Here is a 13,683-nt window from a genome sequence, read left to right as displayed (position 1 = left end):
ACATTTTTTTAAATTGTGTAATGTTACTATGCCCAGAGGGGTTGGGCAGCCAGTTGACCTTTTTTCTGCTTACAGTAGGCTTGTCTTCTGGCTTTTTCTCTTTCTGCATTGTAATCTTAAGTATTGTCACACAGCTTTGTTAACTGCCTTGGGGCAACCTTGTTGTGAAAGGCCCTATATAAAAATAAATTGAATTGAATCGCAGAGTATAGAAGGAAAAACGTATCTATCAAGATGCAGACAAATCTTGACACCGCATTTCAAATCCAGTTTCCCACAGTGAAACAAGAATAGTAAATGTCAGTTTGCCTGATTTGCACTATGAACTACAGGTAGCTCCTATAAAAAATAAATCACTTTGGAAACAAACACAACAGTGCACCATATTTAGAAACATGATGAACTGCTTGATCTGCGTTAAAACTTTAAATATGAACATAAACATCTGTCTATACATATTGAAAATTAAACACTACCTTTAATATATTTCTAGCTATGATTACCAGTATATCATCATAATCATCTTCATCTTTCATACTAGCTTATAAAAGTGATTATAAAAGTTTTCAGAATTTTACTGCCTTCAATATATCATAATCTACATTGCTGGATTACTGTAAAGCCCCCTCTTCTCTTAACATCTTTACTTTTATTCATTTATAGCATCTAAGATTTCAATCACCTATGAAACCAGCTAAAAAAGTCACATCTTGGGGGCATTTACTTAATTTATTAAATACTGAGGAAGAACTTTTGATTAATTACAACTTCCAGCTGGAAGAAATACTACACTGAAGTGCTTTCTTTAAAACATACAGAAATACACATTTTGCTTTAGAGCATATTACCATAATATATTATGGTTTCCACATAGTTTTGATGGTGTGAAATTAAACTACATTTCACCATAAATTGTTACAGGATCCTGTATGATAATTTCAGAATTCTCAACAACAAGCTGGAAACATAAATGTTATAGCACTTAAAGGATCAGGAGGTACTACATTATAAAAAAAGTTTGTGATAGTCTGAAACAAATGAGCTACTCTAGATGCCAGATGCCATTTTCTTTTTGGCAAACGGTCTCATTTCCTTAGAATATTTTAATGCCGAGCATTCTGGACAGCCCTCATGTTTTCAAATACAATGAAAAGAAAATATGTTCTTAATTTGCATTTACATTGTGCAATTCTGAAAAAAATCAATTAATTCATTTGACTGATGTGAACCAACATACAAGTAAGCAATGGGAAAACAAAAGACTTCATTTAGAGTTTGGATCCGGGTATTGCAATCTATAATTAAAGCTATAATATACTAAAACTATTTGTGATTTCTGTGATTTAGAAAACAAATTGTTATTTTGCAGAACAACTGAAAGTGTTCTAATGAAACTTATATTTCAAAGCTGGCAAGGCTGCAACACTCAAAAGGAAAGTGCACTGACTTAAATATAGACATTTTCAGTTGGATCTATGGACACCTGCTGCTGCGGTTAGTGACCAGAAAAGAGAAATTACTCCATTTACAATGGCTAATTTTAGCCCCAAGCAATACAATGGGCATACTGAAGGACACAAGCTCCTGCCCATGACCCTACACCTACAAGATTAATGTAGGTTACAGATCCCTCCCCAGTCCATGTACTGTACACGCAAATATGGTACTCTGTGAACAATAGTACTGATAATTTGTGGGAAAACGTAAAAACTGCTGTCCATTAGAGAGCTTGAGCAACAAATCTGCCAGGAAGCATGGAGAAATAGTTGGGGAATAAAAAAAATATTTGCAACAGCTGTTGTGCAAAGTTTGTATAGTGTTATCAAAAAGACTTGGAGATAATTGCTACCAAAGCTGTTTCCAACATTAAGAGAGTTCATGGTTCTGAATACCTATGCAATCAACACATTTATTTTTTCTCTTTCATCTTTGTTTAAATTAATTTTAACTTATCTTACCATTAAACATCTTTAGTTTTTGCATTCAGGTTTTCAATTAAGTTAAAAATGTGTATGCATCATTTAGTAAATTCACAAAATGGGACACTATAGAAAGGGTCTGATTACTTCTGCAAGATACTGTGTGTGCATACAATATGTACATTTAAACAAAACAAACCAAATGAGTTCCAGTAGCACAATCCCACGAAAGACAAAAAGGTATTTACCAGTATTATGTTGAATTCTGTTGATTTAGATTTATTAACTGTATTAGGATCTGTTTGTATGTAAGGAAACCTAAACCTCTTAATATAAATATATTCTACACAGTAGTTTTTTTGCTTCTGAAAGTTAACTATCTTGCAATTTAAATTAAGAGATTTTTCTTTTTTTGCAGCCTACACCTTTGACAATACTCCATTGTTATGCTACTGTACATGTGTCCATGGCACAGCCCCCCCAGTCTTTGCACACTGTGCAGCAGTTCTACTACCCTGGGAAGCTCTGTCCCACTTCCCCTCCTTCTGTACTGTGGTTGTATTTTTTCCATTAGATGCACAAAAAACTGCTTAAAAGACACTGTTCAGGAAAGTTCAAGACAGCAGTCATTGTAAACATAAGTACAGTGCAATATACTGGTGAAAAAAAAGAAAGAGATGCTGAAATTACAGATTTCATGCTGTTTGTTCACACTCAATTTCAATATATTAAACCTTTATAAGAAAAGGCATATACTACATTTAGTAGTGTGGTTTTCACTTTATTATCTTTGAGAGCTACATGTGTGTCTATGCTTGAAAATATACTTGGATTACCATCTCTGAAATTTGCCTGAACAAGTACATTTTCATATTTAAAAATGAACTAAAACATTAATCTTTCTAAAAAATGGAAGTGCCTAAACTGCATTACAAGTGGCAATCACACTTGCTTTAAACTTAATGTACTGAGGACATAGCTGTGAAATGTGTCTTTGTGGATGTGGAATGGCAAGTACAGCCATTTTATCCAAATGGAACAGAATATACGAGATGAAGAATTAAGATAAAATCACTGACATCCAAGGATAAGCTAAAATGCTTCAATGTTCGAGACATTTACAAACAATATAATACGGCTTGCCATTACATGTGGATGTGGGCATTTTGGAGCAAATTTAATTTTCCATAGATCTGACTGCTGTATGTTTGTTTTATTAGATACAAATCAAACCAAAAAATAATTAGATCAATTGCACATGCATAAACAAGTACATAATACAGTGCCTCTATATTCTATTCCTTGAGGATGTCTGAAGTCATTATTTTTGGAACACCTTAGAAATAAATGACTATAATAATACTCTATTGCTAAAATACTGTATTGACCCAAATGAAAACATAAAAGAAATACAGAACCTATTTTACAATTTTCATCTCTTTCTGCCCAGAATGAATGCCTTTAAAATAAACTGAAGTTCAACATCCCAGAGATGTTTTCAAATGTTTAAAGCAGCATTTTTTTGTAAGTGAGATGCAGCATTGTAGCTTTGTCACAAAAGTCACCTTTAAAGTGAAAGTCATACTAACCTCACACCCTCATTTAGGGTATAAAGTTCATTGTCTGCAAGCCCCTTCCTCTGGAACACAGCGATCACTGCATTGTGAATGCTGAAAAAAACAACAAAATATCACTTTCTTTTTACAGAAAGGAAATCATTTGCTTACCCAAAATTTAAACTTCTTTCAATGTACCTCTATTAGAATGCAAAATAAGAACGGTTAGTTTTATTTTACTAAGGTTAGGATAATGAAATTAACATTTAACACCTGCTCAGCTTACTCTAAACAATAATATATTTTCTGTGGGACTAAATACAGAAAGCCAAAAGACCAAAGCATTAGAAGAGATATGTGGCACAATCTTATTTCTGAAGTAAATTTGTTATTGAACAATGTACAGACAAATCCAAGGCTTTCATTGAGCTGTATAATGTGTAAATTGAATAATGCTAGTTTATTTTTATTAGAGAACACAACTTCATAGTAAAACAAAAAAACTATAGAAGAAAAAAAGTAATAATCTGGAAAGTACAATATTCTGAAAAATCATCAAATTATAACACTCATACAGATGCAGCCATTCAAAATGCGCGGGCGATACCGCATTATTTTCCGGTACGCTGTACGCAGTCTACCGCAAGTTACCGGTAAATACCGCAAGTTACCGGTAAATACCGCTAGCAAAATAATAGTATCCGGAATTTCCGCAAGGTGGAGCTAATAAAGCTCAATCTCTCATGTTTGAGCTGTAGCCATCAAAGTCTTTAACGAAGATATTACTAATAGTGTTAATAATAAATGACCTTGGACAAGCTTTAAACTCAAAGTATTGCCCTGGTCCACATTCTTTTTTTCATTGACTGTCTTTGTAAAAGTAACACCACAGCATTTCGCAATCACGCATTTTTTTCCAATCATGCAAAGTACAGTAATTTTTGAGAATCGATTCACCATGCCTTACACATGCTCATAAAAGAGATTGATTTAGGAACATAAACATATTACTGTATGCAAACTGTACTGTATACAGTATGTATATGTATATTTAATGTCTTAACTGTGCCCGTTTAAGTATTGAATATTTATATGGAATTTTACCACTGAAGGGAAATCTTAGTGCCTGAGCATAAAAAGAATAGGAGCATACTGCAACGCGTGTGAAGGCCATAAACGATATTAATTTTGGAACATAAACATACAGTATATGGCTGGTCTCGGTACTTTAAAGAAAACATACACGAAACATGGTTTCATTATGACCAGAATCAGTCTTGAGATATTTTTAACTTGATTTACAGTATTTGAGAGGTATGTCTTGACACCGATACTACGTAAGTACTGCTCACGTACTGTATATGTTTCTAGGTTTATATTATGCATTTCATACGGTCAAATTACTTATGATCAACTGATAAGAAGCGCGAAACGGTATGCCCAGGGCGTTTTAGTTTCGTTTTGTGCGGGGACTGCTTTAACTACTGTATATCGCCGTGGATTGATTAGAGATATCAAGTACATACAAGTCATTTTTTAAATGTTGTAGTTTGTCTTGTAAAAATGTTACGAGAACATCATCTGTCAACAATTACACAGGTTCTGTTTCCATATTGCGGATTTTGGTTATGTAATATTATTTTCTAATTTAACGTTGTGAATATATGATTTGGGCAAACAGAGCCGCAAAGAAGTACATTATGGGTTGTTGTTTTTTTTTGCAGTTTTATCTAGAACAAGCGATGCTTAAACCTTTGTCTGATTCTTGTGAAACTATCCACACGACAGTTACCCACAGTAGGAGTTGACTTCAGTGATGTCACTGATGGGATGTTTCTAAAAATCCATCCTCTGTAAAACGTCTTCTCTAGTTGTCCTGCATATGTATTCGCTAATGAAGCTGTGTGTTCTGAGCCTGGATCTCTACATTTCTGTATGAACCAGCTTAGAGGGCTAAAGACAGCTTGTGTTTAAATTGAGTGTAAGGTAATTTATGCTTCTAAAGTCATGGTCAGCATTTATTATTGTACTGTGCTGTAAACTTGTTCTGTGCCTAGTCATATTATTTTATAGCGTTTTTATAGCGTTATCAAATCTGGTGGCGCTGTGTGTTAGTTTCCTGACTCCCATGTCACATGGTCTGTGATTGAATCCCATGGAACTACTGTACAGTATCACTTTATTTTTTAACAAACATTTCTTTGAAAAAATGAAACGTTTCCCTTGGTCAGAGATTAAATAAAACCTCACTCGCACCAAACAAATTTATATTTCTAAATATCACAACATGATCGAATTTAAGTCTTTTTAATAACAATGAATAGTCACCTATGCGTTACAAAATAAACATTTATATTGATTTGAATTGCGTTTTGATTTAAATCGTAAACGCGTGTTTAAATATATGTGTTTAAAGGCGATATACTGTATATTTCTGTATATATACTGTATATATATTCTTATGGAGTGTGTTCCGCCGGGGATTCAAAAAATTTATTTTTTTTAATCGCGTATCTAAGGAAAATTGCAGTATAACTTTGTTCATGCACAAACAGTGGCATGTTACACTATAATTTGGGTGTCTCCCCTTGCCAGAAAGCTCTAAATTGCATTTTGAGTGCGGTTTTTGACTTTTTCTAAATTGCAACCCATAAATAAAGCTGATAAAGCTTAGACTAACTGTATTCTAAACTGTATTACAACGTAAATTGCAAAAATGCACTTGGAATCTGTCCAAGCCCTCCTACGAAAATTATTTAAACTGCGACACTGATCATTCATCTCTAAATAAACTTTATTTTATATAGCGTTTTAGGCGAATAGGTAATTAGATTGCTCATAAACCTAATCGCTTTTTCTACATAAACACAGCGTGATTGCTCTCTGAAAATGCTTTTCCTTTATATTTAGGCTCAGATTTCAACTATAGATCGCATTATTATAAACTTTCTTGGAAAAATGTATTTTATGTAAACCATGTTTGCTATTAATTCATTTAGGGCTAAAATACGTTCATTGTCTTCCAATCGAGTCGAGTTGACATTAGAAGCTTGCCACTCCCGGACTGTTACACCAACGCATTAGCATGTTAAAGCGACTTAATTGAGGTGCCCAGCTACCAGTTAACACTGTACTTCCTACTTTAAAAATACTTGTGAAACCGGTTTAATTCGTCACAGCCAGCACTCCTGCAGAGAGGGGGTTGTACTCGTAAAGCAGAAGCAGGCGAGATTTCCAGCGAAAGACACCTTCCCCCCCCCTCAAAAACCCAGTAAGCAGTAAGGCTTTATGTTGAAAATTGAGGTGGATTTTGTTTATGATAAAGAGGAGAAACTGGGATGGGAGGAGGGTTTGGTTTTGCATAAGGGGCGGGATTATGATAATTGGAGGAATTTGCGAGAGTATAATGGTTTGATATATTTGATTTTGTATTGTGGTCGTTATCTATGTTTTTGGTTGGTATTATGTTTATATGGTTGTTTTTGTTGGTTGGTTGTTATTATGGTTATTAATAATACGATCTATAGTTGAAATCTGAGCCTAAATAAAAAGAAAAAGCAAGTGATTAGGTTTATGAGCAATCTAATTACTTATTCGTTTAAAACGCTATATAAAATAAAGTTTATTATTAATTTGCTGGACAGAGCGGTGAACATTATTATGCATAAGACAAAGATAACGATCCTGATCAGTTTAGAAATCTGTGTACGCTGTAAGGTTTTTACTTCTTAAACTTTTAAAATACACGTTTCGAAATCCTCTTCCTGGTACAGTCGCATGAAGAGAGAGGCGAAACAGCCCTACACAGCCCTGTCGCAGTACACGAATATAATCATATCGTTATTAAATTCTTTAGATACGCGATTCCATATTATATTAGCAGAAAAGCTTAAACTACCACTTTTTCACACGCTATTTCACATGTTAGTTACATTTAATTTATTTATATATTATATATTTATATCTCTGACCAAGGGAAACGTCTCATTTTTTCAAAGAAATGTTTGTTCACAACGGCGACTGTCAGAAGATAGGACACAGCGGCTCAGGCACCCGCTGAATGGAAAAGGGGCACTTTAATGTTCTGTATGGCTAATACTAAAGCCAATACTAATATTCAATACTTTAATATCCTTTTCTGTATGTTTAACAATAGTGGGTACTGGCCTAATTCGTCCCTGCTCCCGTTGTTAGGTGTTAATGTGTTGTTAAGTGTGAATTTGTAGCTGTTTCCCTGGGGTCTGGCTTTTTTTCTGGAAAACCATAACTGGTCTTGTCCAGATTGACTGTCGGCGCCCAGGTCTGACAGTGCTGCTCCAGCAGTGCCAGGTTCTGGCGCAGCCTCTGTTCTGTGGGCGACAGCGGGACCAGGTCGTCTGCACAGAGCAGGAACTCGATTTCCATAATTAATGCAGATCAGTAAATCAAGGGACAAAACAATTATTGCGCCCGGGTCCTTAATGGGCTTTGACGTGCTAATGCATTGGTTTAACAGTCCGGGTGTGGCAAGCCTCTAATGTCTCCCGACTTTGAAAACCAAGTAATAACTTAACTATATGTGCAAACGTTTCATATGTTGCTGTTGTGGATGCCTGTGGAGTGTATCTTGTTTGCGCCCTCCCCCGCTCTTTCCCTCAATTCAATTCAATTCAAGGTGTTTTATTAGCATGGCAGATGGGTTCAATCAGTGTTGGGTATTTACTTTGCTTTGAGATTCCACTTTTAAAGGTGATATATAAATTTTTGACTAAAATAAATTGATATCTTTGTCTTCTAAGCTCTCTGTGTACAGTGGAGCCTCCTGTCCAGCCAGCACATGTCCACAGACATTCACAACAGCGACATATCATAAAACGTTTGCACATATAGTGTGCAAAAATGCACTTTATTTATTTAAAATAAGACAGAGATACTGTATCAATTTATGTTGCATTAGCCTGATTATGATTAAAAAAACACATATAATTAAACACGCGTTTGCGATTTAAATCAAAACACGATTTAAATCAATATAAATGTTTATATTGTATCGCATACTATCCAGCCTCCATTTCTCTAGGGTTTTTACTCTATTACACACACACACAATAGAAGCAGGAAGCAGAAGCAGGGACCGTTCGTGTCGCAGTACACGAATATAATCATAACGTTATTAAATTCTTTAGATACGCAATTCCATATTATATTAGCAGAAAAGCTTAAAACTACCACTTTTTCACACGCTATTTCACATGCTAGTTAAATACTTCAATGCTTGAAATGTTTAGGGAGAAATGGAATACCGGTGTGTATTTTTCCTTTAAAGTACCGATTCCTGGAATCTGACTGGCTGACACCCTTCTGAAGTGGTTCCATAAAATCTGGTATACGGAAAAGAAAGCATTGATAAAAAAAAAGCCTGGATTCTCATGTATCTCATACAAGTATCTTTTAATACAGTCTTTGCTGTGCTCTTGAGGATCCTTGTGATATTTTGAGCTCTAGTTGAATGATAAGTGTCGCATTTTAAATCATTTTCGTAGTTAGAAATTATGAAACGCCCTGTTAAAAGCAAGGGAGTTTTTATGCCCGTTGAAGTAAAACAAAATGCCTGACAAAGTATGGCTTGGACAGATTCCAAGTGCTTGTACAAATGTGCTAAAGAAATTATACTTTGAGTATACAGCTTGTCCAAAGTCATTCATTATTAATACTATTAGTAATATCTTCGGTAAAGGCTTTGATGCATAAATATTTCTGATAAAGGTAGGTTGTGTACTTTTGTCCAGCTGAGCAATCTTGCTTTCATAAAATATATACGCGATTCAATATTATATTCCCTTTTAATCAAATTCTAAAAGTATGCTTGTTGACTCCGGTATCTCTTTAGTTAAAGACTTCGATGCTTAAAATGTTTAGGGAGAAATGGAATACTGGTGTGTATTTTTTCTTTAAAGTACCAAGACCAGCCATATACTGTATGTTTATGTTCCAAAATTAATATCGTTTATGGCCTTCACACGCGTTACAGTATGCTCCTATTCTTTTTATGCTCAGCTACTAAGATTTCCCTTCAGTGGTAAAATTCAATATCTACAACGGGCACAGCAAAGACGTTTACTGTAAGTCTTTCTACGACAGACCAACGGACCACGAGTGCCCCTGTCGGTCAACCAATCATGTACTGCGGTGCAGCGCGTCATCTTGCGTCACAATGCGCGACTCCACCTGCGGTACGTGTCTGTAACGCGCACTTTGAATGGCTGCATCTGTATATATGTAATGCCCATTAGCTAGGTGCAAAAACTCAAAGCTGTAACATACACTGGAGATGTAGAGGCACTGGAGGTAATGAACACACACTGAAGTCTTAACTAAGAGTATTTTAAAGTAAAAACAAGCTATAATGTTTAATAAATTTGAAAAAGAAAATATAATTACATGCAAGCAGCACATTTAATTCCCCTGGATCAATGCACTGTAATGTCTCATTCAGGGTACTCCTGGATGCCCCATATCAAAAAGCATATACAGTAGCGACACTGGTTTAAAAAGAATTATGAGCATAAAGATGCCTTGAGAATGCTCCAAATTGAAAGGTGCGATATAAGAATAAAATTGATTGATGGGCAGCATGGTACAGATGCAGCCATTCAAAATGCACGGTACCTTGCGAAATTATCTACAGTTCACCGCGTTGTACCGCAGTACGTGATTGGCTGGCCAAAATGACCAACGGGGGCACTCATGGTGCATTGGTTGTTAGTGAAACGATTTAATCATTTAATCTCTTTACTGTGCATGTTTTAATGCGCTTAGTATTGAATATTAATATGGAATTTTACAACTAAAGGGAAATTTTAGTAGATGAGCAATAAAACAAGAGGAGCATAATGTGTCTGAAGGTCAGAAACAATATTAATTTAGGAACATAAACATATTATGTAAACTGCATATGGCTGGTATTGGTAGTTTAAAAAATACACACCAGTATTCCACTTTCTTCCTAAACATTTTAGGCATCAAAGTCTTTCATTCGGTTACATAACGTGGTTATTTTGGTTTTTACATGCTCTTTCTGACATGCTCCTTCTGACTTTATTAATTTATGTACTTCACACAAAGTTATAATCTTTTAAGCTTTTCTATGAATATTTGCGCTTGTTATCGCAGTAAAAAAAACTATATTAATTTAAGGATCTAAATATATGTATTTTTATAGCTGGTAGTATTACTGTAATCCACATTCTTTGTAAATGTTTTATTTTTGACTCATTCACCCATGATGAAGTATTATGTACACTATATTAACGTTTTTTTCATATATATATATATTATAACATATTCAATGTTAAGTTATATTAATAATGAAATAAAAACGCGAATTAGCAAACGTGACTACTGTCAACTGTTCAACCGGTTTAATTCAAAACACTTTATTCAGTGGGGCAATTTAACAGACGCCTCAAGCCTTAAAACGAAATTGTATATATTGTAATTAGCACCGGGGGGAAGGAAAAGTGCCCGCGGTCATTGCTCATTCAAGGGGGGTGTTGTGTTAACACAAACGGTTAAGAACGGTGACTTCTTAACCTAAGAGCAAAGTGACTTTCTGCTATCTAAACCATGTTTTACAGCTTATAAAGTCACGCAATGTTAGAGTTAGGCAGGAACATGTCATTTTATCTTATTTTTTATTTCATTTTTTAAATAAATATAAGGCAACCAGCAATCAAATGTCCTGTTTTTTCTTAACACTCCCTTTTTCATACTGTAGTTTTAAAACTTGAACAAAGACGTGCAAACAGGGCGATGTTGTATAGTTTTAAAGCCACTACAGTATAGCTTGTGGGAAATACATGTGTTTATACTGCATCAGACCTTAACTCGTTCAGTTCAGAAAATGGATGATTGATTGATAATTCAATATCTAACTGAATTTTATTCTTGAACACAGGGGACTACAAGCAGACTTTAAGAATTCTGAATCCTCAGTGGTATTGAGAAAGCTAATATGATGATTCACTTTAAGACAAGCAGTGAAAGAGAACAGTAGTGGAAACTTACAGGAAGTGCATTTAGGACCGATAATATGACGTATTTATATAGGTTGAATGTCCCTCTTTTAAATTTTTTATGCACTTATGTTATCCAATGTTTTATGTTCTTATGATCAATTAAAATATGCCTGTTTTTGATAAAATGAAAAATAGCCCTGAAGGTATTATGCATCACCTACTATTTTGCACAATTAAACCTAGTGAATTATTGTAGTGCTTTTCTCTTTTTTATAATTCTGATAAACACAATGAAAAAAACAGATAATAATCTGAAGACAATCCATAAAAGCACATAATAACCACATAAATCTATTTCCATTTTCCTCTCGTTACAACCTGCACTTTTTCAAGCAGCATTTGTTTTTGTCTATGGCCATCTAAAAAGACTCACCATCACATGGTGATTGGTAAGAGCTTCATCTGTAACAGTGGTTCTCAAGCATTTTTTTTGTCTCTGGCCATCTAAAAAGATTCATCATCACATGGTGATTGGTAAGAATTTCATCTAGAAAAGCAAAAAGCATCCAAGTACCACCTACAAGTCATCTTCTCATAGGAACCCCAGAAATTCTCAATGACCAACATGAGTGCGCGTGCGCACACACACTCAGATACACATATAATAAATATTCTAATAATAAACTTTATTTAATATAGAGCCTTTAAAGGTGGCTTCTCAAAGCGCTTTACAGAAAAAGAAACAGGAACAACAACAACAATTAAAAATAAACAATAAAAAAGCACCATTTCAGTGAGAGGGGTGAGCCTGTTTATTCAAGCAAAGCAGATGTGAATTCATATTTAAAGCCTTGATACAATTCACAACAGAGTCTAACAGATTTTAAATCGTCAGGCATTTTCTTGATGGCAAAGGCCTCACGGTGGATGTTGCAATGCATCCATTCATTTCTGGAGCAACCTCTCGAATTCGTGCAACTACACCGCTATGTCGGCTTGTCATTGCTCTAGCTCTAGTACAAACTCCGACGCATTTTATCCAGTTGATGCCATTCTCTTCGATAAATTCATTCAGAAGCTGAAATATGTGCTCTCCTGTAGTTCCTGTTGGTACCGGCTTACAGAACGGAAAGTCCTCATGGGACGTACCCTCAAACTCGTATCTAACGTAAACGAGCAAATTGGCCAAATCGATGACATCTACAGACTCATCTAATTGCTGTGAATTACTCATCTTAACGCGCTCTGTCAGCGTACTTGTGATATCATCCACCATATCAATAATGCTATGAGTAACTGTGTCTTTCAGAGGGGGCAGCAGGTCGAGCTGTTTAGCAGCTTTTTCTCCACACATAATAGGTGTCAGCTCTTTTGCAACGTGGTAAATAAGGTTCTTCAAAAATAGTGTGGGGCTTACCTGCTTTAGCAATCCGCAAGCTTGCATTTTTCCCCGTTTCCGTTTCAGGAGTCCGTTTCAGAAGTTAAAAGAAGTTTTTATTTCACGCGCATGGTAGCCAAACACAGAGACGCTCTGTGTATTTTTCCCAAATCAACCTAGAACAGTTCTGAAATATTTTTCTGTTATCTATCACGCTTTCCTGTGCTCACAAGATTGCCAGTGTTCGTAGCACGCATTTCTATGCATTCCTATGCTTACAACATTGGCATTGTTCCAAAATCACGCACATTCTCCTACCTCCCTATTTGCTGGAGATAACTTTTTTAAAATACAATTGGTCACTTGCATTCGTAGCATGCATTCCTAGAGAATGATATAGAATTACATAGTAGCTCTTGTGTCCACTCAAGTATTAGCACGCGCTGTATCGTAGTACGTAGGCTGCGTATTCGACACGTATTAAAATAGAAAATATGAAAACCCATCGGTTCCAGGGTCATATGGCATACCACCTGGTGGCGCTCCACCTACCATAGTTTGAGAACCACTGATCTAGAACAATAACACACTGCATCAATCAATTACTGCAACTATGGCTCTCTGACACCATCCCCCCAACTAGTACTTAAAAAATCTCATTTTTCTAAAAAACCTATTACTTGTTCCTTTGCAGCCTACGCATGCTGACGCAGCTACCCACCTGAAAATCTAATTGATCCATAATATCTGAATTGATCTAGTGGGCAAACATCATATAATGAAAGATTAAGAATTTTATAAGAAAAAAATAATACCAGGTTTAGCCTTTACGT

General features: G+C 35.3%; 1 protein-coding gene across 1 annotated transcript in view; it reads right to left on the bottom strand.

Annotated features, from left to right (window-relative positions):
* The window catches only part of LOC148829206 (proline-rich protein 5-like), a 106,035-nt gene that overhangs the window by 74,493 nt on the left and 17,859 nt on the right, over window positions 1-13,683 (bottom strand). The window contains exon 3 of the mRNA XM_088923144.1: window positions 3,509-3,589. Within this exon, the coding sequence (XP_088779270.1) occupies window positions 3,509-3,589 (81 nt within the window). The remainder of the gene's footprint in view (window positions 1-3,508; window positions 3,590-13,683) is intronic.

This window comes from Atractosteus spatula, chromosome 8 (genome assembly GCF_055471065.1).
Source record: "Atractosteus spatula isolate fAtrSpa1 chromosome 8, fAtrSpa1.hap1, whole genome shotgun sequence".
NCBI classification, from domain to species: domain Eukaryota; kingdom Metazoa; phylum Chordata; class Actinopteri; order Semionotiformes; family Lepisosteidae; genus Atractosteus; species Atractosteus spatula.
This window is presented reverse-complemented; position numbering and strand designations above follow the sequence as displayed.